The sequence below is a fragment of the Taeniopygia guttata genome, chromosome 7 (genome assembly GCF_048771995.1).
Source record: "Taeniopygia guttata chromosome 7, bTaeGut7.mat, whole genome shotgun sequence".
In the NCBI taxonomy this organism is placed as follows: domain Eukaryota; kingdom Metazoa; phylum Chordata; class Aves; order Passeriformes; family Estrildidae; genus Taeniopygia; species Taeniopygia guttata.
In genome coordinates, this window is record NC_133032.1 from 11,705,784 (window position 1) to 11,730,467 (window position 24,684).

At 48.6% G+C, this 24,684-nt stretch overlaps 1 protein-coding gene and 1 long non-coding RNA gene across 3 annotated transcripts; both read right to left on the bottom strand.

The window, feature by feature from the left end:
• Nucleotides 1-77: 77 nt before the first annotated feature.
• On the bottom strand, nt 78-4,149 carry LOC140684558 (uncharacterized). Its single transcript, XR_012056957.1, has 2 exons — nt 3,870-4,149; nt 78-436 (listed from the first exon to the last, which is right to left on the bottom strand). It is a non-coding gene; the product is annotated as an uncharacterized lncRNA (long non-coding RNA).
• A 1,287-nt stretch (nt 4,150-5,436) lies between these two features.
• Nucleotides 5,437-24,673, bottom strand: STK11IP (serine/threonine kinase 11 interacting protein). 2 transcript variants are annotated; one of them, XM_030277375.4, is made up of 24 exons: nt 24,488-24,673; nt 24,188-24,390; nt 22,099-22,173; nt 21,776-21,871; nt 20,771-20,878; nt 20,492-20,563; nt 19,438-19,567; nt 19,165-19,268; nt 18,296-18,385; nt 17,238-17,279; nt 16,569-16,736; nt 16,185-16,266; nt 15,711-16,079; nt 15,338-15,528; nt 14,260-14,370; nt 13,321-13,516; nt 11,424-11,915; nt 9,825-9,940; nt 9,540-9,637; nt 9,180-9,358; nt 8,848-8,932; nt 8,303-8,379; nt 6,568-6,794; nt 5,437-6,265 (listed from the first exon to the last, which is right to left on the bottom strand). In XM_030277375.4, the coding sequence occupies exons 1-24, from the start codon at nt 24,540-24,542 to the stop codon at nt 6,125-6,127; spliced, it is 3,507 nt and encodes a 1,168-aa protein (XP_030133235.4). In that variant the 5' UTR covers nt 24,543-24,673; the 3' UTR covers nt 5,437-6,124. The 2 variants fall into 2 exon arrangements, 1 of the variants encoding a protein (XP_030133235.4); XR_012056958.1 differs by lacking the exons at nt 5,437-6,265; nt 6,568-6,794; nt 8,303-8,379 and having other exon boundaries at nt 9,180-9,290.
• Between the last annotated feature and the right edge of the window lie 11 nt (nt 24,674-24,684).

Consider the following 24,684-nt stretch of genomic DNA (forward strand, 5'->3'; position numbering starts at 1 on the left):
GGTGGCCTCACGCGTGGTGGGAACGCAGAGCAAGACGTGCCTTTGTGGTGGTAATTGAAATGAACAGGGTCTATACCTTTATTAATGTCAGCTCTTTATTAAACAGTCAGCTCGGCAGGGGACTCAACAAGGAGCTCGCCCCCGCTGTTGTAGCTTCTCCGGTAGCCGAAGGGTGAGCAGGCGTGCAGAGTCTGTCCCTGGAGTCTCCGTGGCACACTGGTAGCTGGAGGTGAAGAGGTGTGCAGTCCATATCTGAAGTCCCAGCACACCGTCCTCTCTACTTTCCTCCCGGCACACTGGTGGCCGCAGGGTGAGGGAATGTGCACAGCCTGCTGCCGAAGCCCAGCAGCAGCTGTCCCTCTCCTTCCCTCCTGGTAACACCGGGTAGTGTCTGTGCTTAGCACCTGCTTCCCACAGCCTAGTCCAGTCTGGTCCTCTGTAGGACAGGTCAAACACAGACTAGGGATGGGGTTCCCTTTTCCCCAACGAGCACACCCATCCAGCCCCCTCCACTGTGTCCATCTTTTCCATTTAGGGGTGTTTTTCATCCCCAAAACCCCCTCCCATGATTCCACTGGATTATTTTGCATCCCAGTCCTAGAATGGTAGTGAGGGTGGGGGGAGGTAGGTGATTCCCAGGAACAATTAGCTAATTAACATTTCAATGTCAGTACTTAGCCCAAGCCAAGTGTCCCAGCCAGGCTGTTTTGTTCCTAACAGTAATGTGCCTCAAGCATTTTGAAGCCCGTGCTGCTTCTCGTGTCCCAGGCCAAGTTCCTGCAGCAGGACCGGGCTGAGCATGCAGCACCTGGAGATGTGCCCTTAGAGTAACCTACTGCACTGCCAAGGCCAGCACCATGGCAGCAGCGGCTTTGAGTCACCACCATGGAGCCATGCCCTGTCCTTTCACCAAAGGACCTTGGCCACTCAATTTCTGCACTGCTGAAATTGGCTGAGAATTTTGTTGGGGCTGAGTCTCCACATTGTGCCAACCACACCCTTGACGTCCTGGGCCCCATTGTGTGGGGATGAGGAGGGATACTGAGCAGTCTTGCATAACCCAAATAGTTTTATGCTGAAGCTGGTGTCTGCGTAAGCTCATGAAGCACTGCTTCTCCTTACTGAAACATGTGCTCCTGATGAAGGGTTTCTATGAACTGGCTGCAGCACTGGAGCTGGCATGGGGAGGGCTAAGGTCAGGAGGCTGGGGCAAGGAGAGCTGTGGGGACTGTGGCCATCACATCCAGTGTGGGGTTTTGGTTATTCTGCAGCCGCCCTGCTGCTTCCCTAAATCGGCAATATCACTATGGCATTGCATCAGCACCCACAGAGCCTGGACACAGGCTTAGTGCTCTTACATGTGAGGGCAACTGGTACCCTCCCGAGCAGTGTTCTGTACCCTGACAGAGATGCAGGTGCGTGCACAACAGGCTGGAGAAAAGGGCCCCGCTCTGGGCTCTTGCCCACTCCTTCCTTCTCCCCAGCTCATGGATGGGTCAGTCCCAAGTGATGCATTAAGTTCTATGGAGGGAGAGCTGCAGCAAGGAAGGGAATTGGACCAGGACATGAAGAAATAGTTTCCATTGAATCCCATTCTCATGCATGCAACTGTGGCATTAACATTTCTGTAAGGGAAAAGTGTTCCAGATTCAGCACAGGCACTCTGGTCACAATCTCCATCCCAGGCCAGGAGAAACAGGAAGAGGTGGATGCAAGGAGACAGCAAGCCGAGCAAGGAAACTCAAGCTTTTGGAAGAATGTAGAGAAGCTTTCAACTCTAGTAATGAAACCCAGAGCTGCAGGGAAGTGGCACCTGCAGTGCAGCGTGGAGAGGTGGGAAAAGGGCAGTGGGCTGCCAGCATGAGGACAGCATTCCAGCACGCTGGGGAGGTCAAGCAGCACATGTTCAACCTCCTGCTCTTGCCTGGCCGTTAAAGGGACTTGTGGCTTTCCCCACAGTAACCACTTGTTTTCAAGTGTTTCCAGCCTGGGAAGCTTGCCTCCAGCCTGGCTTCAACCCCAGGGAGCTGAGCAGTTTGCCAGGGGTAAGGGACCTATGTGACCCTTTGACTCTGGTGCTCAGCACATTAAGAACAAGGCGCTATTTCACCAGCTTCGTGTTAAACTGGGGAGTGTGACCACTGAGGCACTGCAAAATGAAGCCCTTGTGCCCAGAATGAAGGTGCTTGTTGCACTGGGGTCAGGCACCAGTGCTGCAGCATTTCTGCACAGCACAGCTCAGCCCATGTCTGGGCTGCAGGGCAGGGATGGCCTGGGAAGGCCAGGCCTGGGGCTGGTGTCACACAGCCCATGGACAGGCATTACTGTGCTTGTCAGCATCCCACTGCTGGCGTCAGAGCCCTCCAGCTTCCCCTGTGATGTTGCCCTGGGTGTTCCTGCACTCTTCCCTTTTCTTAAGCTTGCAAAATCCAAATGCCTGCAGAGGCATCATTCTTTCAGCTTGGGGCAGAGGGAAAACCCACATCATCCGGGAAAGGAAGACAGTGGACAAAGGGTGTTGCCCACCCTCATCTCTTTCCACATCAGCTGAGGCTGACAGAGCATAGTGGGCAGGAAGGATGTACAGACCAGCAGTTTTGTAGGGTCTGGCTCAAAGACCAGCTTTGCAGAGGAAACAGAGGCACTGTCACCAACTGCAAAAACCAGGATCAGTCTCAAACCACCAAGTCTGTGGGGCAGAGCCATGGAAGGCAGCTGCATAGCCAGCACCTTGGAGGGATGAAGCTGGCCACACAGGTCCATGACCCATGAGGAACATGTGCCCTTTGCTGCTACATCTCACGTCCCCTGGAGATGAGGCCAGCAGGGGTATTCTGCTAGAAGTAAATGACCAGTCACCAGGCTTCGCTAGTTCGACATAGTACAAGGGGGCTGACAGTTAACCCACAAGCTGCGTATGCTCAAGGTAGTTCTGCTTTAGAGGGCAGAGAGGTGCTGCAAGAAGCACTGAAATAGCCAAATCCATGACTGAAAGCATTATTTTCATTGATAACAGTAGGGCTGGTAGCTTCAGGCTCATGGCAATGGCCTGCCTGTTTCCCTGTCTCTAGAGCCCTATGGCCACCCCAGCCTGGGAATCCTTTCAGCTACATACACCTTGAGAAGAGACTGCTACAAGTAAGCACAGGCAGGGAAACAGAGGTTCACACCAGCCTTGCTATGCGCTAGCAGCTGAGTGCTGGAGCCCAGTGCACCCAGAAAAGAAGAAGCAGGAGCAAAATCCAGATTGTTTAAGAGCACAGCTGGGAGATGGCATAATCAAAACTGAGACAGGCAGACGATATCTGCAGCAGTTCATGATATATTCCATCTTTCTGCAAACTCCAGCTGTCCTATACAGTCCCAGTTCCCACACAGCCATCAGTGGGATGCCTGCAGTGCTGGATGGTGGAGTGTGTCAGGGGAGCCCTTGCACACACCCCGCTGATGCAAGGAGACCAGTTAATGTAATCACTGCAGCAGGTGCAGGAGGCCCTACAGCAAAGCATTTGTGATCACGGAGTAACCAAAAAGGGGTTCATCTGTAATAACCAGGAGAAAAGGCTAAGTGAAAACAAAGCAAGTGTTTCATGAAGAGGCAGGAGACAGGTTGTAGCAGTGCATGTGAGCTTTCCCATGAGAGCAGCAGCCAAAGGAATGCAGAAAAGCAGGGTCCTGTTAACAGGCCCAAGAGGCTGGTACTGAGCTGGGAGCACAGACCACCACAGCCAGGGCAAAAAAGAGAAGCAAATGAGTAGTCACCTCTGAAATAAAAAGCAGGAAGAGCTTTGAGAAGCACTGTGGACAGGGACACAATCCAAATCTTTCATTCTGGCAGTCCATACTTTGTCAGGCCCCTCAACACATACCCAGATACTGGAACAGCAAAGGTGTAGGTAGCTTGGCTAGGATCAGAAAAGCAAGTTCCAGGGATGAGTTTTCTCAGGGAATCAGCTTGAGCAGAAGAGACACCAACGAGCTGGTCCAGTAACTCCAAATTTGACTCTTGCCCTTTGTGAAAAACACAGCTATAGAAGGTGAAGGCAGAACTTACACAAGCTCCTTAAATGGCAAGATGAAGACATAAAACCCTACTGGTGTTTACTGGCTCAACTCTCTCAGAGTCCTTCCCCCAGACAAAGCTGGGGACTGAGCTCACTCCCACTTAAGATCTGAGATCCCCAAAGGAGCAGAGAGCAGCAGCCATATGGTGATTGAGGAAGGGGGGAGAAAGTGGGATGAATTGTGACATCTGCCTCCAGACAGTACAGATCTTATCAAGTCTGTAGAAGGCTAGATAAAAATTTTGGCCACTGTGGGCCTTCAGCAACACAATGGCCTCCGGAAGTGACAGAAGAATGTCCAATAGTACAGTGACCCCAAGAAAGAGTGGCCTTCAGATCCAGGATGGAAACTGAACTTCTTGCTCTCTTAAGGCTATAAAGATGGCATAGATGGGTTTAAGCAGGAAGGGAAACTTTATTGCAGCTTTTCAGGGAAGCAGCAGGATGCACTGGGGCCAAGTCCCTGCTGTTTTCTTGACAACAGACACTGAAGCCACTGACACCAATCTTGGGCATGTGGAAAGTTTAATGTCATAGAGACTACTGTGAATAGCTGCCATATTCAATATCCAAAGAAAAGAGGCATCAGGTCACTGAATGTCAAATGCACGTCTTCATAAAAATCAAGATCACATTGACATAAAATACAGGTTTGTCACTAACAGTCAGAAAACTTGCCCTGAAGCTGCAGACTGAACATTCATAGGAAAACAGAGATGCTGTTCTGGGAAAAGCTACCATCAGTGAAGGTCCCTACTTACGGTATCAGATCCCACCTATCAGCACCTAATGTAACAGGTCCATTTCTGCCCACCCCACAGGGAGCTTCAATTGCATCAAAACATCACACACTATCTTTGCTCTTCACTAGGCAGGGGCAGAGACTATGACATTAGCAAAGCCCTGGCCAGGCAGCAGCATTTTTTGAGCTGCATTTAACTCTGTAGAGAGGTTGAGACAAGGTAAAGCCTCCAAGAACCTAGAGGCAGGCACTCCCACCTCCCCAGCCACACCAACAACAGCTCCCGAGAGAGGCAAGCCTCTGAGGGCCTGTACAGCCAGTAAGCAGAGTGCTGGGCCTGAAAGGCCACAGGATGCCCACCTGAAGGCAACTGTCAATAGAGAACACCACAGCCTGTACCTGGTGTCAGTCTAATCCTGTTTAGAACTTGATCCTTTGTTGCTGCTTGGAAGCCAGGAAGGTGAAGATTAGCCTAGCAGCCCATTCACACCCACCCTGAACATGACAGAGAAAATGGCCCGAATCCCTTTAGATATTAGGGAACCCTTGAGGCAGCAGCAAAGCTAGTATGGAAGCCCTTGGAAAGACATTACAGCACTGCAAAAGAATGAAACAAGGAAAACATGACAATTCAATAAATATAAGCTTTTATTATAATAGAAAATAGTAAAACTCATGTTAAAATAGACTCTTGCTTTTGGACTTCTCAGAAAAAGCCTAAGCCTTGGTTATACTTGCTGGTGCCGATCAAGGTCCTGACCCCTAAGTCATGAGCAACACATTTCTGTGCTGAGAACCTCGAGGCTCATTCCTCCTAGTGACAGTGAAAGACTACAGCAGCAGACTGAGCCATGCCCCATCGGGCAGAGAGGCGAGGGCTCTCTGTGGGGTTGTGTACAACATGCTTCATCCCCTTGTGCAATCAGGCTCCGGTTTGAAGCAGGTAGCTTTAGGGAAACCACGGACAAGAAGAAGGGAGAGGAAAAAAATCATCAACATACAATGATAGCTGTCCTGAAACAGCTAAGAAAGCAGCAAATGCATCTGCCAGAAATGGCACCTGACTGCCTTTGGGTGGCTTACACACTCTTACAAGGAACACTCTCCACCTTCTTCAGTGGCCAGTCCAGTGCAAATAAATGACTGTGCAGTCTGAACCATCATGTGCTCCCCTCTTACTCACCAGAAGGGGCCAGGGGCAAGAGTAGAGTGGAAAGCAGAGGCCACAGGACAGCAAGGTCAGATGGGAGTGGGAGACACTTGTGCTGCTGGCACAGCAGCACTTGACTCCAAGTCCCACCTGCTCCAGCCACCAGGCTCACTCCAGTGCCTCATACACAGCCTTCCGGAGCTCGATTGAGAACATCTCCTCCCAGGGCCCACGGATCCACTCCACCAGCTCTACCAGGAGCTCAGGGCACTCTGTGCGGATGTGCCAAGTGCTCTCTAGCTTCAGTACCTGGCAGGGAGGAAAGGTAGAGAGGTGAATGAACAGACTGGCCTGACAGGCACCAATCAGCCCTGAGCCACCATCCCCCAGCACACCTGCCATCTCCTCCTAACTCCTCTGTGACCTCCCCCTCCCTCTCTGCTGCCAGCAGTTGAGTGTCCCCTGCATGACTTCCCACTGTGCTCTCCCGACTCTGTGGTACAAGGCCCTAGGTTAGGATGGGAGATGACAGCCCTAAGTCATTCTTGCAGGAACAGGATCTGAGCACAGTCAGCCCCCAGCATGCTGACCCCATGACCACTCCTGGTTACCTCATCGTAAAGCATCAGCTTGATGTCACAAGGACAGAGGCGATAGGTTATGATACTGCTAATACTGGTGATTGGCTGCTTCTCCTTCAATTGGATGTTGCTCCTAGCAGGCGTTTCTGCCTCATGGTCTTCATCCAAGGAGGGCTGCACCTGCCATTGGTGATTCTCTTCCAGCAGAAATAGCGTGCTTCGGGTACTCAGCAGGGTCACAGGAAAAGCAGATGCCCCTAAAAGGATATGAGGGAATAAGAAAGGCTTTGCTGAGAGCCTGAGTCACCACAGAACCAGCTTTGCTCTCCATTCCTTCCCTAGGGAAATCCTTTACAGCAGCAGTAACTTGGGTGAATGACTTTATCCAGCTTTCTGACTGAAGAGGGGACCAGGGTACTGAAATGTGGCTGGGCTTGATCCAAGCTTGTTACAGGAGCATGCACGTAAAAGACCACTGCCCAGCAAGGCTTGTCCAGCCCATGCCCTCAAGTGAGTCAGGAGAAATCACTTGAGTCCTTTGACCTCTTAATTTTACTACTCCTTAGTTAAAATTTGACAGCTGCAGCTCAAAGCCTGCCTTTTTTGGCCTGAATTTGTCTGGCTGCAGATATATGATGGGTGGAACAGAGAGCACACATATAAAGTTTAATACCAAGCTGGGATGCATCATAAATATGACAGGAAGTAAAGTAGTTTTGATAAACTTTAGGGAACATAAATATAATCCAGCTATTTCAGTGGATGCAAATTAAAAGCACGAGAATTTGGGAATAAGTTAGATGCACAGTAATGGGCACCATTAGTAAAACTGGCTGAGGTCGCAGGGGATCACAAGCTGATGCAGCAGTATGTTGCTTTTCTCATCACATCTCACTCTTGGGAATTAGTAGGACTGTCAGAAAGGGGATGTTTAATTAATCCTGTCTACTTGGTAATGAGATCTAAGCTGGAACTGTGTTCAGTTTTGGGCACCATACTCTAAAAGAGGAAAAAAACATAGAGTAAGAAAAATGCACTGTAAGTTCTCCCTCTCACATACTATTTGTTCAGCTTGAGGATAGCAAGATATATACTTCCCACAGATTCCTTCTGATCCTCACACTCCCATACCTCCCCAATGGTCAATGGTGACCAGGGGTGCTTAGTTTAGCAAATTGGTCAGAATGTGAGTTGCTTTTTTACAGTGCTAGGTTGCTTTTTTACAGTGTCCCAAGCTGTGATGATGCTGGAATTGTTCACTGAAGACTCAAACCCCAAGTTTAACACACCTGTCCCTCAGCAAGGCCTGGAACAAAACTTGAAGGGCTCCAGCAGGCTCCTCCTGTACTATCATCTCAGGTTCTGCACACCTACTTCTGTTTTCCCAAATGAAGGAGCCTTTCAGCAACTCACACAAACAATCTGTTTTTATGACTCCTCATCTTTCCCTCAGATCAGGGCAATGATCCAGCCCTCAGATAATCTCTAGCTTCTCAAGCTGTCACCAAAACTGGTGTGCAAGACCAGCTGCTCCCTAGAGCCTAGACATCCATGTAGAAAAGGACTGGGAGATTCTCTGGATGTACAGAAATATGCTGCTATTCTACACAACCCAAACTACAAAAGAACCCCCACTCATGCCCCACCCCATTTCACTGCTGGAAAAAGGGCACAGCTCTTTTCCCCCAAACTGTACAGTAAAATTACAAGCATGTAAGCAGACAGCACAACGTGTGGGACATCTGGCTACTGAAATCTCCTGTACCTTGGATCAGGTATGCCAGCAGGTAGAAGAAACAAGTGTCAGCTGCACAATCTGTGGTCTTGGAGTCCAGCAGAGGCCTGGAGGAGATACAACAGTGGGCTGATAAGGAAACACTCTAGGTTTGCTACTAGCTACTGTTCCCAGTCCTCTTGGGGAAGGGAAGGACCCATATCTCTTCAGATAATGCAAAGTCCTTCCTCTCCTGGTCCTCCGACTACCACCTTTGCCAGCCAGGAGCCAAATGTTTCTTGCAAGTAAGAAGGGTGCCCTGTGCCTCCCACTTTTTCTCCCTCCATTATACCCCAGCTCCTCCACAAGAGCTGAAGTTGCCCCACCTGGCTCAGCCCCTGACAGCCTTTTGCCTGTTCACCCTCTGTGCAGCAGGCACTTGAGACAGCTGCCTTAAACCACTAACACAGGCCTGGCTGCAACTCCAGTAGTGCCTCCTTCTGTGCTTCCCTGTTTCCAGCACCATGCTTCCAGGGTCTGCTGGACAAGCAGACATCCCTTGCTACCTGAAATCCAAACCTCTCACAGGCTCTTACCATAGCCAATGTTGGGGATTCATTTCCACAACAGGAATTTCCTTCACCTTACTCCTGTGCTTAGCAGGCAGTTCTTGCATGAGATCTAAAGAGGAGGAGAAGGCAGGTGTCTTTTATTGCAAACCCAAGGGCAGTGTATAACAGTTCAGGACACTTCTCTGCTGTTCAGAGAGGTTCCAAGTTATGACAGCAGTGAGATTCTCTCCCAGCTTTTTTTATGACCTGTCAAGAAGTCTATTTCTAACATATATCCAACAATAGTTGTCCTGATCTTTCCCCAAAAACAAATCTTTCAAATCCTCTCCCCCACGCCCCTACAGCCCTACTCTTACCTGTCAAGGACTGCAGGAACTGGTCACAGCAGCTTTGGTTCCGGATCAGCAGATTGTAGGAAGTTTTTGGGTTCTCAAACTCCATTCGCAAGGTCTGGTGGCAGAGTCCCACTTCCAGATGAGAAATATCAGACAGGTAGTGAGAGTCATTCTTCTTCAGCCAGTCTGCAGGTTGTCCCCTAATCACAGAGCACAGCCCTAAGCTGCAGCAGGCTGCCCCATCTCCTCTCCCACGTCAGGCTGCAGCAGGGGGTTTGCCAGAAGAGCCTGTGCATGTCACCACCCCTCCAGGGTAAGGGCAGCAAGGCTAGCACAGGCTGGCACTACCCATCACTCACAGACTTGCTGCAGGGTCCTCACCTGATAGCTCCAGTGACTTCCAGAACATAAATCTTGAGATCAGAAGCAACCAGGATTGAGAGGAACTCTCCTGGCCGGCCAAACTTCACCATGACCACCTAGAGCACACAGAGGTGGGTCATAGCTCTGGCCTGCCCCTTGACAGCTCATCCCCCCTGACAGAAAGGCCAGACTCAAAGACACTTCAGCTCCCTTCACATCCCAGAGTCTCCAAGATGCCACCTCAGTGCAGAACTCACAGGGTGGCAAGAGGGACAGCAGAAGAGTGGTGCTGTGAGAGCTCACCTTGAGGAAGCACTGGAACTCCTCAGCATTCTCCTCAAAAACTTCCATGTCCAGGTAGAGCTTCAGGCGGTGATCCACTGAGCGGAAGTCCCTCGCGTTCAGGACGCTGCTCACAGCTGAGGAGAGCAAAGGGCAGCAGTGACTCTGTGCACTGACCAGGGGCTGCCTGAGCAATCAGACAGCACCAGGGCAGCAGTGCCACCCACTCTGCACGCCTGCTTCCATCAGTCTCTCCTCAAGACAAAGGGCCAAACCTGCTGGCTTTACAGGCCACAGGTCCCCATGTGGAGATAAAAGAGGAATTAATTGCTCCAACGCTTGCTTTTTTTTTCCACATATACAAAGCTTTGGCCTAAGCCAAATTCAAACTGTGCTTGGCTGTTCAGTCACAGAAGGACACTGCTTTGCTTCTGGATTTGGCAGGAGGACAATTCTTTATCACAAAGCAAGAAAGATATTTCTTATTTCAGCTGGTGTCAACTCAGGTCAACTTTTTAACTGACTTTGACCGTGGCAAGGTTAAAGGGGCTGAGGAAGACACAAATAAAACTGCTAAAGAGTATAATTAGGTTTGTCATGAAATTGTATAGCCAAAAAATTTATACAACAGCCACAGTACTGCCCAAGAATTCACACTTCCCAGCAGAGCCTGCTCTCCACCAGAAACGCTACACTAATCAACTACTCCTCACCAGGAACTTTCCATAGGCTCAGTTTTAAATTGGGACCACACAATTTGACCCCAGAAAAGAGACTGCTTTATTTCTCATACTACAACTATACAAGACTGAACATAGCAACCTTAAAACTGTGATTCTACACTGACTCATCTTCTGAGGTACAGCAGTCTTGAAGGACTGGGGGAGACCTCTACAGATCAAGAAAACAATAGGCTGTAAATCAGAACTACACTCAGCTGCAGTAGAGTCACTTGCTGGGCTAGAACAGATAACCTTCACAGCTCCTTTCCAACTTGTTATTCTGTAAATCATAAGCTGATACCCAGGCAAAGGCAGTCTGCTACATAAGAAATTCAAGGTCCTTCAGAAAAATCATTTGTGGATCTCCTGTCTTGCATGACAGCTCTCACACAGACAGCATGCAGTCTCTCTTGAGCAGGTTTTGTTATCTGAAGCTCACAAAAAAAGTAAGGAAAGCACAAGCAACTGTAGAACCACAAAGCAGAGCCTCACACAGAGCACAGCAACTCACACTGCACTTAAGCCAAAGAATAAATACAGGGGAATTGTGCATACTATTCTCCAAAGGTAATGCTCCAGCTGGCAGCTCATGGATGCCACAGGAACCCAGTGTGCCCATAACTGAGCAATGCAGCTTCCAGAGCAAGAACCTATTACTCAGAGTCTGAGCAATAATAGGTATTAGGAGCTGACTCATTTTTCCTACCTTCAGGCATGAGGATTTAACAAAGAGGGGAATGAAAATCTCTGCTCGTAAGAACCATATGTTTATGGCTGCTTATACTTGATGTCCCCCTTCCCCATTAAACAGGAGGAAGTGTACCTTGCAAGCACCAGTGATAAAACCAGCAACAAGCTGTCAACACCCCTCAACCCTGCACAGCTTCCTCATACTCACAAGGACTGAGATTCCATGTTTCCTCGGACTCAGAGTTCAGAGAGAGCGGGGAAGGAGTGGGTCCCCGAGAACCACTGTAACGGTAGCTTCCCATCAGGCTGCCCCCGTTGGTGTCCGTGTGGCAGAGGGACAAGTGCTGGCTCTTCATGCCCTGCTCCTTCCCACAGCTGCGCTCTGACCCGTGGCAGGTGGGATGAAGAGTGCTGTCAGGCTCGGCGCCCGGCTCCGGGCTCCTGGCGTTGCTGCTGGTGTCTATCTCCGAGCTGTCCTCCCCACCAATGTAGAACTTCCTGCTCTCGCTGGCCAGGACAGATGTTTCCTCGGGGCCCTCCTGCTGGCTGCCTCCCTCCAGCACAGAGTCTGACAGGTCCTCACTCGTGCTGTCGGCACCAGGCGGCAGAGGTGTGCTGGAGCACTCCTCTGAAGGCAGAATGACCACATGGTCACTGGAACAACTGGGACAGGCTATGGGCTTACCAGCTGCTGCAGGACCTGTGAAAGATTTTGTCAGGTATAAAGAAAAGTCAGAACAGCTCTCCCTAGCAGGATTTTACTTCCCCCCGCCTCCTCTGCAAACCATGAACCCTCCCTTTTCAAAGTAGAGAATAGTTACAGTCTGACTTGAGCAGCTTATTGAGCAACTTGTTCAGAAGCATATCCTATATACCTCCCCTCACAAATCAACCAGAAATTCTGGATCAGTGCCATGTGAAATAGCTCTGCTCAGATTTAGGGTGCCCAGTGTGTGCTGTGGTTGCAACTTAAACTGTATCAGGGCTTTGTCTCATGACTTTCCTCCACTTCACATCTGCAAGTGCTCACATAACCTGGGAAGCCCAAGCTCATGACCAGTCAATCCAATCTTCCTTAGCCACCTCCATCCCCAGCACGCTGTGTCCCTTCCCCAGCTGTCCTCATCCCTTCTGACACTGATTCCTGTTTTTCCCTTCACCCACAACAGAACAGACTCCCAGCTGGATCATGGGATTCCCATTATTATGGAAGAGAGAAGAAAGTATCCTGGGGTGGAGAAAAGTGCTGCAACCAGGACAGCACTTCTGTGTTTACTGCAGTACTTCAATCCCAGGATACTTTGTCAAACAGCATTTTTTCAGCTATGGCACTCCCCACTTCAAATATAAACTGAGCTTCAAAAAACACAGCAACCAGAAGATGCCTACTCAGGACTAGCCACATCTCATCTGAAATACCACATCTAGTTTTAAACAGCCAAAGAAAAATGTGGACAAATGGGAAAAAGTACAAAGACTGGCAAGAAACTGAATGCATGAGATATGACTGACAAGTAAATTATCTAGAGAGTTGAGCTTATTTAGTCTAGAGGACAGAAACCAGGAAAAGCTGACGGGGGGAAAAAATGGCCCTCAAGTACAAAGAAAGGAATAAACTGCTCCTCTGAAGTGGTAGCAAGAGTGGGCTTAAGATCACAGACACGGAGACTTAGATTAGGGTTCTGGATGTTTTTCTGATGTCTAACAGCCAAAGTTTCACCTGAAATACTGATGCAGATTCCCTGGAAGCTTCCATTAGCAAAAGCTCTTCAGAACAAATAAAGTCTCTGTGGCAGAACTGACTACATGACCTTTAAGTCCTCTCCCAGACTTCAGTTTCCAGCACCCTTCTGTTCCCCCAGGCCACCCAGAACAGGAGTGCTGTTTGCATAACCTTAAACCAGTGGTTTATTCCTGCTAGGAAACAAGGCAGGCTTTTCCCAGTCCAAGCAGGCCAAGTGAGAGCTCATCCCACAATAGGTTTTAAATTCCAGTACAGACAACACATCTCCTACACATTCCATGCTCTGCACCACAGCTGCCACTCTGGAAGTCTGCCTGGGCATTAATTAGCAAACATCCTTCTTCTGGGCACTACAGCCTACCTTGATCTGAGGCAACTAGGGTCTCCAGGATTTTGGTGTCTCCAAGCTCTGAAGAATAGGAACCTTGATGCCAGGGGGGCAGGGACTGTGAAAACTCCTGCTTGCATTTCAGGCACTGGAGCTTCATGCATCCTTTCTCTTGGTCCTGATTTTGCCGATTCTCCTCAACAGCTGGGGACAACACTTCAAGGATACACTACAAATAGCAGCACAGGGAAAAGGATGCTATCAGGTAGCATCAGGTACCTGACAATCAGGTATGATTGTCCTAACAAAAATCAAGCTTCTGACACCAGCAAGTCTTTTCACATGCCTCACTATAGCACTTCAGAGTGTAAGGGGTGCAAGAAAATTTCCCAGCTGTGCAAGACTTGCCAAGGGCATGGAGCTTCACTGCAGTAGACCAAGACAACTGGTTTTTGCAGGTCTGTGCCTGAGAGCTACATACTGACAGGCTCCCTCTGGAACTCTGATCTCAAAGGTCCTATCTATTTGTGTCTTATCTCTAACAACTTGTTTAAATGTACTTAAATAGTATATTGAGAGAAAGGACTGAATTAGAGGCCAGAGTCCCTATAGCAGCTGTGTGGACATAGCACTGACATTCACTGTCCAGAGGACCAAGCACAGGCCAGCACATCACTCAGCACCCACAAAACATGACATTCCATGCGCACAAGTAATGATCACTAGCTTGACTACAAACTTTTCATCCCAAGAGGGAGAAAAATGCAAGACTCTCTCCTTGAGAACAATGTTTATGCTACAGGAGCTCCACTGCCCATGGCCATGCTCACAGGGCCATCTGTGCAAAGAAGAAATCCCAACAAGCCAGACATGGGCAGCAGGTGCTCACGTGCTCTGAGAACAGCAGCCCTATGCTGGCTGGAAGAATTCAGTGTCCTGCAGTAACATTGCCCCCTCCCCAAGCCTCCCCACCTGCAGACACTGCTCGGGGCAGTCGTCGAGCACCACATATCTGCGCTTCTGCCGGTCCTTGCGAATGTAGCTGAAGTGCAACGTGAGGACAGGGAAAACTCGCTCCAGGTCCTGCAAGAGACAGAAAACACCCTTTCTAGGATGAGGGAGAAGCTTTCACAGACCACATTTGCTTGCAAACAGCGGAAACGTGGCCATACAAGCACTTAATTTAGTGCATCCTAAGCATCCCTCCACAGCTGATAGCATTTGGGAGTCTGGTAAAATGGGCAGAAATAAATAAACAAGTATAAAGCTAGTAAGTGCTGGCAAGACTTGCACTGAGTGCTTGAAAAATTGCATGAGTACTTGAAACTTACAACAATAATTCTCAAGGCCTAGAACAAAGCATTTTGAACAAAACACCTTTTTCAAGAAGGTATTTCAGAAGAATATCAAACCACAAACATTCAAAAAGGCACCAGGGCAGGGTTTAAAAATGAGTTGGAGCTTTTAGAGAAAACAGAATTAGAGAAACCTGTGAATATGTCTGTATAGAGACTGAATGTTAAAATCTTACCACAAGGAAAAGGGGATTTCCAAACTCCCTTTCTAAAGAACCACAAAAGTTAATAGGGCTGGTAATGCTAAAGTGTGCACCTAGAGCAGATGGCAAACTGCCCACTGAGCTGCCAGGAGCTTTTTAAACATCATACAAGGCTCTGTGCTGCTCTAGAAACAATGCAATCCACAAAGAGTACTCCAAGGCCAGGGTGATATTCCAGCGAGGAATGGATATCTCCATTTCATTTAAGTTCCTCTTGAGAACTCTCTCATTCCTCCACACCAAAACAAGTCCAGCCATTGGCTTTAAATTTCCGGTTTTGGAGATTTGGTGCTGGCTTCTGCTGCCTTATTGCAGGTAGTCTAAGCAAGACAGAGGCCACTAGATACATGTGCATAGGGTTGAAGGAATGCTCAATCAGGCTTTGCAGGAGCTAGGAAAACACCCGCAGGATTCTCAACGGGAGCCCAAATCCAGAATGCTGCCATACACAGGGAGTAAGATGATAAAGGCTCACAGAGAAGTGTAACTCACCATCCTCTTCCAGGTCAACTCAGAGGTCTCCACATTCTTTAGGCATTTCAGCTCCAGCTTGTGGAGGACTCTGGCAGCCTTCAGTTCCACCTCAATCACATGCTTAGCTGTGACTCGCAGGAATATCCAGTCTGGCTCTGGGTCCCCTTCACCTTCTATTTGGCTCACCAGCACTGGCTGGCACAGGTCCACTGCCAAACAAGACACAGTACAGGTCAGTACAGGCAGCGGGCCTTCAATCCTGCTGGACCCAAGTCCTTAGTATTCCCACAATACTAGGCATCATGATACAGCTTCAGAGACAAATCACATTGATTAATCTATTTTGTTGTAATCCAAGCCCTTAAAACCAACAGTGAAAGGACCTGTTTACCTTCTACCTTCTCCTCTTCTTCCTCTCCAAGCATTAGCTCATCTGCCTCCTCTTCTCCTCCCTGTTCTCCTTCCATAGGCTCATCCAGCTGTACTTCAGGCTCTTCCTCCTTTGCAGTGTCATCCAAAGGAGGAGAGGATCTTTCTTCCTGGGATTCTTGGGGCTTTCCTTGCTCTGGGTCAGAGCTCTCACTCTGCAAGTCCACTGCAGCAGGTCTGCCTGTGATCTCGTCTGCAGAACGGCTGCGGGACATGACGGGCACTTGGTCATGCTCCTCCAGGTGTCTCTTGTACTGCAGCCAGTCAGCACCAAAGCGATCCCTGAAGCTGGCCAAGCGTTTCATCTCCTTCTGGTGCTCTAGGACCAGACCTGCAAAGAGAAAACTGGGGAAGTATGAAGGTAGTCACCAGGCCAGAGCATTCATACTGTGGGCAGTTTAGCTGCTATGTTATTAAGGAAAACAACAAGCCTCACCAGCAGAGAGGGGTAATGCCTGTGGCTCATGTTCTGTGTCACTTGGCTCCGAAATACTTGCTCTGCGCACTTTGACTTTTCCCTGGAAAAAAACAGGATAAAAGTAGTTGTGAGAAACTAGAACAATGAAAACAGCACCCGGAGAGGGGCTCTGCCAAGCTGAAGAGTTTATAGCTGTTACAGTGTAGGGACACACCCTGAAACACTTGTGAGGGTATATGAAAATTAATTTTAAAGCCCCTTCCTAACACACAGCAGTATAGAGGCTCACTAACCACGCAGTCAGTACCAGACCACATCTCACTGCAGAAGGCTTTAATGTCAAGGCATCCCCTTCACCCAACATGCCAGCTACATGGCTTAGAAGCTATGACAGTCCCATACCTTGCTTTTCTTTCGAGGGACCCTGACGGCCACATTCTCTGATGGGGACTGACTGTCGCTGAAGTCTGCAGCACAGGAGCTCTCCAGTGCACTGCGGTCCAGTGCAGTCTTCTCTGAGGTAGAAGTGTGGATGGACTGGGACACACTTTGCACAAGTCTTGGAAGGTGCTAAAGCAAGAAAAATAGAGTATTTCCAGCTGAGTGCAAAGGACAGATAAGGTAACCAAGCCACAACTCAGGCTGACAGCTTTCCTGCTCCTCACCCCAAGCTTTCACCATCTCAGTCAAAGCACTGACAACAGATCCTGCTTGATTCATTGGATTGTTTATCACAACCACTCTCATTTACCTCATTCTCTGCCTTTCTTAAAAATAGCAGATGGGAAACTGATAACTATTTTGCTGACATGTAGTGCAAGTGTCAAGTATCATACAGTACCTGAAGAGGAAACCGGCAAGGCTCCAAGTCCTGCAAGGCTACAAAAGCCAGAATAAATTACACTGGCCAATTCCAACAACTATTAGGAATCAGCATGAACTGAGACAAAATGATCTGTGTCAAAGTCAAAGTAGGCCATAAAGATTTAATAGGACACATGACAACACAAAAACCTGTCAGAGTTCCCAGTCCCAAAGCCAGTAAGATCAGTTTCTAACAATTATACTTACCATTAGGTCTGAGGAAGAGAGTGGCTCCCCGTCCAAGAAGAACTGTAATTAGAGACCCATTTGCAGTCAGATTCCATTTGGCTGGCACATACTCAGGACAACTTCTGCTGACTCCTACTTCCCTTCAGGCCACCCAAGGGTGGGATCCCTGGCAAAAAAACTGCAAAGAAACAACCCTGTTCCTGCCTATCCACCACTCCTTTAGTTGTAGCTACCTGACCTAACAGCATAAAAGGCCAGAAGGGACCGTTGTGGTTTTCCTGTTTACAGACTTCATAAATTCCAGAAATGTATCCAAGACAGTTCACGGAAAAGATACAATGGATTATTCTGGAACAACTCAAATTGTTTTGAAAGGTACTCACTTTCACCTCAAAGCCTGTATCCTACTTCTAGCCTGACTCCACATAGCTTCCAGTAATTTGAGCTCAGGGAAAGCTTTTTCCAAGATGCAGTTTGAAGACAATGAATCCAGCCATTTGCCACTAACATGAAGGGCAGGCCAGCTCTGGAACACCTCTGACCCTTAGCAAGGAAGTCCATTTTGCTAAATTGCCAGAACACTGGCTTTGCCGGCTTCTTTATTTGAAATCAGATTACCAAGAACTGACCTAAGCACTGGAGTGTAAGGGAACAGTAAGGACACCTGACTGAGAGCAGAGTGAAGGAGACAAAGAGGTGGCCATGGCTGCTGAAGTAGTACATACTTTGTTTTGGTAAGGTGGGCAAAGACTGTGAGTTCCTGCTTTGCATAGTCCAGCTACATCGTTACTATCTAGCATGAACAGAGTAAAGCTCCATCAGTGAGCAAAACTGAAGAAGTTTTGAGGTGTTGCAAACCTGAGATCAGTATTCAACTCTGTGCTGGCCAGCACATCATGTAAAAATTTAAGGTTAAACTACTCTATTGCAGGTAAAAAAAAAAAAAAAATAGCAACCAGAACACAGCTGGAATAAAACTGCAAGTTTCTTTTCCCTCATTTCCCTCATTTGCCCTGAATGTTAGAACACCCTATGCCTTCAACAGCAGGGGCAGAGGGCAGGTGGCTAATACTCACATTGGAGAAGGCTGCCCTGGGAGACACATGGACAAGGGCTGCAGATCGATGATTTTGATGGAACCATATTGGGTTTCCCTCCAAATGCAGCTGGGTGAGGGAAACAGACAAGTTGTTACTAGAAGCATTATTCTCTACCCCAGTCTATCCTGCCTGCAGGCTCCAGGCTTTCTCTCTGCTTCAAGAAATATCCTTGCAGTGGAACAGTTCTCTCAAGCCAGGAGAGGACTAGGCTTTTAAAACGCTTCTTGAAATTAGTTCAGCAAATAGAGAAGCAGATTAAAGTACCTCCTACTCATGACCTAAATCATTATGAGCTTTTTCAGTACTGACTCTGAGAAGTGTTGAAAGAACAGTCCTTTGCAGGCCCAGAGAAGCTGTAGATGTCCCATTCCTGGAGGTGTTCCAAGGCCAGACTGGATGCAGCTTTGAGCAACCTATGGCAGGAGGGTTGGAACTAGATTTTGAGGTCCCTACCAACTGAAACCACTCTCTGATTCTATGATCTTCCTTCACAAGCACTATAGTGACTGCCGTGCTCCTTCAGACTTCTCTGAACACACAAATCCACAACAGCATTATGGGAGGATCTTTACTGAACTTGACAATATTAAAATCAGAAAGGATGAGCAAGGAAGTGGGGATGAATATATATATATAAAAAAAGGTAAACTTAGGAAGGGTCACTAAAAATGAAGGCTGAAACACAGCTGTCTGTGTAAGGCTCCCCCACCAGTTTCCTGCAATAAAATTAAATGCTGAAGAGTTGAACTTATCTTTCAAAACTCTCTGGTTACCACAAAGTTTCCATCTTGTACACCCTGACCATGAAATCCCTAATTCACCAACCCATCAGGTGTTATGCTTACTTTTTTTAAATAGTGCAGAGTGGACAATGGTGCCAGCTGGGCATGTTCCAGCAGCAGGTTATAGGCCACATCCAGGTGTTGCAGATTCACAAGCTGTTCCACCCCTGTGAACAAAGCAAGAAGCCATCAGCATGCCAGACAGCATAACTTAGGAACCTTCCCCAAAAGCAAACCCTAGTAAAAATAGTTGTGCCCAAGATTTCAAATTCTGTTCGTTCTCAAGGATGACAGGAAGGCTTCAAACTCAGAAATGCTTCTCCCTTGTGGGCTCACCATTAATGCTGTCGAGCTCATTGTTGCGCAGGATCAGAGTCACCAGCTTGGATCGGCTGAAGATGCCAAGGTTTGGCACCTTGGACAGGAAGTTGTATGCCAGATTGAGGTATTCTAGCTCTGTAAGGGTCTGTTCCGAGAGAAGAGCAGCATTGGATCAGCTGGGACCTTATCTCAAAGCCTGGCCCTGAACTCAAGGCAGAGCACTAGCTTCTACTATTTTTTTCATCCCAACAAGGTCAACCAACAAGTGAGTCTCTTTAGACTGCTTCTGCAGGAAGAGTTCAATGTTCACATTGGGAGTGGTTTGTTTAGGGGCACTCAGCATCATCTGACTGTTTTACACAATAGCATAGGACTGGACATTCTGTATCAGCAAAAGGAGTGAACTACCAAAATAAACCCTTTCGTACCTTTGTAAAGATGATGGGGAATGATACATTGTGAGCCCCACCAACTCCATGGCAAGCTGTTTCATAGCTTTTCTTCAAAGAAGCAGATTGAGCCCAGCAAAGCATGGATTTCACTGCTGTTCCCCAGAAACATAAGTGCCATTGTGATGGACTATTCCTTTTCTAGAGTAACTGACTGATTTCTGAGAGCAAGAAGTAAATGCTACTGGCAGTTTGAACAAACTGAACAGTAAGCTTCTACAGCCCCATGCCTGGCTACATAATTCTCACCTGCTGCATAGATTACAGCAAAGTCCTGGCCACAGTGAGGTGCCCACCCTGTGAGGGGCTGTACACACAGAGTACCCTGTGTGTATCAGTGCATTTACCACTCAGCCATGCTGGACTGCCAAGTGACAACTAGAGCTAAGTCTGTCTTAAGAGGTGAGGAACGCTGCCTTCTCTGCCTCAGTGGCACTCGGACTGCACATACAGGACAATGGTTTTCAGGCTGCAAGCACTAATTCTAAGCCAGACCACATCTGTGATTTCTTTTATTATACCTCACCTAGTAGGAATGCGATGTTAACGATTATGGAATTTTAGCATTTACATTTCCTCTGTATAGGAGGAAACTCTGCTGGTCAGCCCAAAATACTCACCGTTAAGTAGTGTTCACAATCCTGGATCTTGTTGTGACTCAAATCCAAGATCCTCAGAGCATTCAGTAATTGCTGAGGGACAAAAAGATACTAGATCAGATCCTACAACTGTCTCTGTTACAGCATGAAAAGCCTCTCCTGCTGGGAGAGGCCAGCAAAATTATCACTGCCCGCTTCCTCCCACCCAGAGCTAGCAGCATCAGTAACAGAAGGACTGGCTCTTGGTTGTGATCATCTCCTCTCTTCTCTGCAGCCGTGCAGGAAGGATGCCCCACTCACCAGTGAGTCATCCAAGGCAGTGATTGAGTTATAGCTGAAGTTCACAGTCTGCAGTTCCAACCATGGGAGAGCACAGCTCAGATCTCCACCGCATGCTGAAATTATTTCCTAGGAGGAAGAGAGGAGCCATACCTTGGTGAGCACTAGCTGTTACAGTAAAAGCAGATGAACACAGAAGAACAGTCTAGAAGGTGGCTGACTTACTGTGCTTTACAGACCTTGTCTTGCTTAGAGAGGCAGTGACTTTTATGCCCCTAATTCAAGTATTTGGAGGTGGTGGGAATCCCACGGCCAGATATTTAGAAAGAAAGGAGATGCTTTTGTTTCCTACTCTGAAGAGGCAATAGTTAACCTAACGTGTAAGATTTCTTAGGCTCAGAACACTAGCACAAAGATTCATGCTAACAAAATCATTTTCAGGCCTCCCTCAAACAAAAGCAAGATACACACTTGTATCCTGACAGATAAAAAAAGTTCTGCAAGCGCTCCCTACCATCAGCCCCTGTTCTCCAGCGGGTGTCTGCTTCTACATCCCAGAGAGAAGCCCAGAGGCCCATGGCCAGCACAGAACATACTACTCAGTTCTTCGTGGCTAGAGCTTGCCTTCATGTCTCAGAATGCTGGGCAGCAGTGCAGGTAAGACACTGAAGCACAGCATTTCCTCTGACAATAAGCTCTAAAAAGGCTGCTGAGGTACAATGAAATAAATCTTGACCAGCTGCAGGCCTTGAACGTGGAAATGGCCAGATACACAGAGCTGTCAGACTAGCTGACACAAATGTTGTCTAGAACCAGAAATTCTCAAGCAGCTAAAGAGAAAATTACAGAGCACATGTGCTTGGCAAGCAGGGAATCCTTCAAAACTGCTTTGACAGGAGAAGGGAGATGAAGCCATACACAACATGAATGAATAAAAGGGCACACATCATCCCTGTGTGAAGAGCTATAGGATCAAGACAGCCTTTCTCTTGCAATTTACTCCATGAGCTGTGTAGAGACACTCACCTCCAGTGTACTGATACATTTGCAACAGGTTAGAGATTCCAGCTGAGAATAGACAAATCGCAGTCCCCGGAGGCAGTGTGGAGGGACAGACCTCAACTGCAGCAGTGATGAGAAAGTAAGAACAACAGACATCAAAATATTACAGTGGTGGAGCAGATCCAAGTTTTATCCCAAGCAAGGGTTGCAGGAGTTTACTCTTAGCCTTTTAGGGAAGCCACAAAAGCCTACCCAGTTTTTAGGAGTAGAGGCATTCTGCAACCACAAAACTAGCCAAGAAAACCCAAACAGCAAGACTCAAAACCACTCTTGCCATCTATACTTACTTCCAGATGCCGGAGGGACTTGAAAGGGAAGATCTTCACAGCAGATTGCAAAACACAGTTTGGAACATGAACAAGCTGGAGAAATGAGAATAGAAGCCTCATTGAGTTGTCCTGCATTACCACCTACCTGATGCAGCAACTGAATGGGCTGTCCCTGCAGCTCGGGTAATCCCTTAAAAGCCCTCTCCCAGTGCTGGTAGTGGCACTGTCTCCCCAGATCCATAGTACAATAGAGGTCACAGAGAATAGTACGTTAGCAAGTGTGGTCTGCCAGCCCAAAGAGCTCTTCATCTCCCCTGCCCACATGGCTACACTACTTTCAGCACCACTGGGAGGTCTGACAGCTGGATTCCTCATCAGCTACAACCGGCAAATCTACTAAAGACAAAACTAACTGCTGGAGGTATATTTATCAAGCAACTGAGCAGAACTAGAAGTCTGGTGGGAGATGTGCATGTGCATTTCACCACAAGAGGCCAAATAAGGCAAATCCCAAGCAGATACAATGGTTTCCAAGGCACTGTTAGTGTTAGACTGAGGTGGTTGCAAACCTCCACTTTGTATTCTGTAGTACAGCCACAGGCCCTTTCAGCACAGGGCAGTTAGGCTGTGTTCATGTACCATAAAGCAGCCTATTAAAACCACCCTCTAATGCTTTCTACGGACAGTGCATAAACAGTATTTCTGGCTGCTATTGAAAGTGGGTAATGAAGTAGTTACCACTTCTACTGTAGACAGCAAAGCACAACTAGAAAGACCATCTCTGCCAGTTACATATACACTCACACAGAAGTGACTCATCAGATGCAGAACAGACATCCCAAGGCCTCATCACCACTACTGCTTCCACAGCTACAGCCCTGCCAGGAATGAATCACTGCCCACTGCCTGCCAGCACTAATGCTGCACATTGAAGAAGAGCATTTGTAATGGGAGCTTGCACTGGCAAGCTCTAATGACCAGTTCTAGCAAAGTTTCTTTCAGATGCCATTCTTGCTGTGTGTCTTGATCATCTCCTCTCCCTCCACTGTCTTAAAAATCTGTCAGGCTGATACTAGCTTTTCCAAATAAACCAGTTACCAGACACCAATGGGCAGCCTCCCCTTCTTTAGAGGCTGGTTGCAGAGAGAACACATTTTCTAGTGAACAGGAGCACTTACCACAACATCCTCCTGACTGCAGTGTCCCTCCCTGCCTCCTCTGGCCGGGAGACCCATGTTTCTCCACAGACTCAGAGCCACACTCTAATCTCCTCACTCACTACACTGTTACAAAATCCTCCCAATAGCATTCTGATATTTCTCCACTCTTACAGGGAAAACACGTTTTTAAAGACATCACAGAGTCTAGTGCTCAGCCCCACTCTAGAACCCAAACCAGCTGCTAATGCCTCTTCCCCTTCCAGGCTCCTTTCACCTCTTCTACCCACCCAGCATGTCTCAGCGCGGAGTAGAATCATGTGCAGCATCACTGCATATGCCACCTTTAAAAAACTTCTCTGAAGAATTTCTTGACCTGCAGTTTTGTCTTTACTACAGCTTCTTTACAACAGCCTACTTATTGTTAAAATTAATGAGGATACATTACTAGAAATATCCTGTGCTGTGAAACTGATCAACCAGAAGCACTGCTCAGGCAGCCAAAGTAAGCAGCAGCCTCAGTGCGTAGAACATCTGACCCCTCCGCTCAAGTTCCCTGGTTCAGCGGTCTTGGGCACATCAATCATCACTTTGGGGGCACTCAGCTGTGCTCAGGTGCCACATACTGCCTGAATTGCTCGAGCCCTTGAGGAAATAATCATTTTCCCAACAATGACAACACCCTACCAAGGTCAGAACTCCATTAACACCTGCTGCCCCCACTTTTAACTCTGAGAAACTTTCCGCTGAGTTGCACGGCTGATCCTAGGTAAGCAGCTATAGACTATCGTGCTAAGCAACGACTCCACGCAAGAGCGCTGGGAGAACCCTCTGACCCACGGAGCCTGCATGTCACACGGGGACAATGGGCACCAGAGGAGGCTGCTCTGAAGCCGTGCCTGCCACCTCCACTGGCCGGCCCTGCAGCACCCCGGCCCCGCTGTACGGACCTTCAGAGAGTGAGTCTTCTGCAGGACGTCGAAGAGGAACTGCGCCTGGAGGATGGCGGCTGTCTCGGCGGGGTGCGAGGGCAGCGCCACGAAGCCGCGGTTCTGGTTGCGGGAGCCCAGGTGCTGTTCGAAGACCTGCGTGAGGTGCTGCAGGGTGGAGGTGAGCAGCGTCAGAGTGCTGGAGCCGTCCAGGACGAGGTCCCCTGCAGGAAAGGGAAAGGACGGGCCAGGCCGTGAGCGTCCGCACACCGGGGGCACCGACACGACCCGGCCAGCGAGGCCCGCGGCGGCCGCGCTCACCGGCGTCCTGCAGCAGCCGCGCCAGGCCGCGCACCAGCGTCTCCGCCGCCGCCATCTGCAGCGAGGAGGCCGAGGCGACCCCGGCCCGGTTCGGCACGGCCCGGCACGGCCGGTCCCGCCGCCGCTCCGCCGCTCTTCCGCCTTACCGCCGCGGCGCGCCCTTCCGCCGCACCAGCGAGGCGGCCGCCGCTCACATC

Bases quoted from the DNA above. Each gene is read 5' to 3' on its own strand.
- STK11IP (XM_030277375.4), bottom strand. From the start codon at position 24,542: ATGGCGGCGGCGGAGACGCTGGTGCGCGGCCTGGCGCGGCTGCTGCAG. The intron at 24,391-24,487 runs GTGAGCGCGGCC...CCTTTCCTGCAG, and splicing joins GCGGCTGCTGCAGGACGCCG to GGGACCTCGTCCTGGACGGC. The intron at 22,174-24,187 runs GTCCGTACAGCG...TCATTTCTCCAG, and splicing joins AGAAGACTCACTCTCTGAAG to CTTGTTCATGTTCCAAACTG.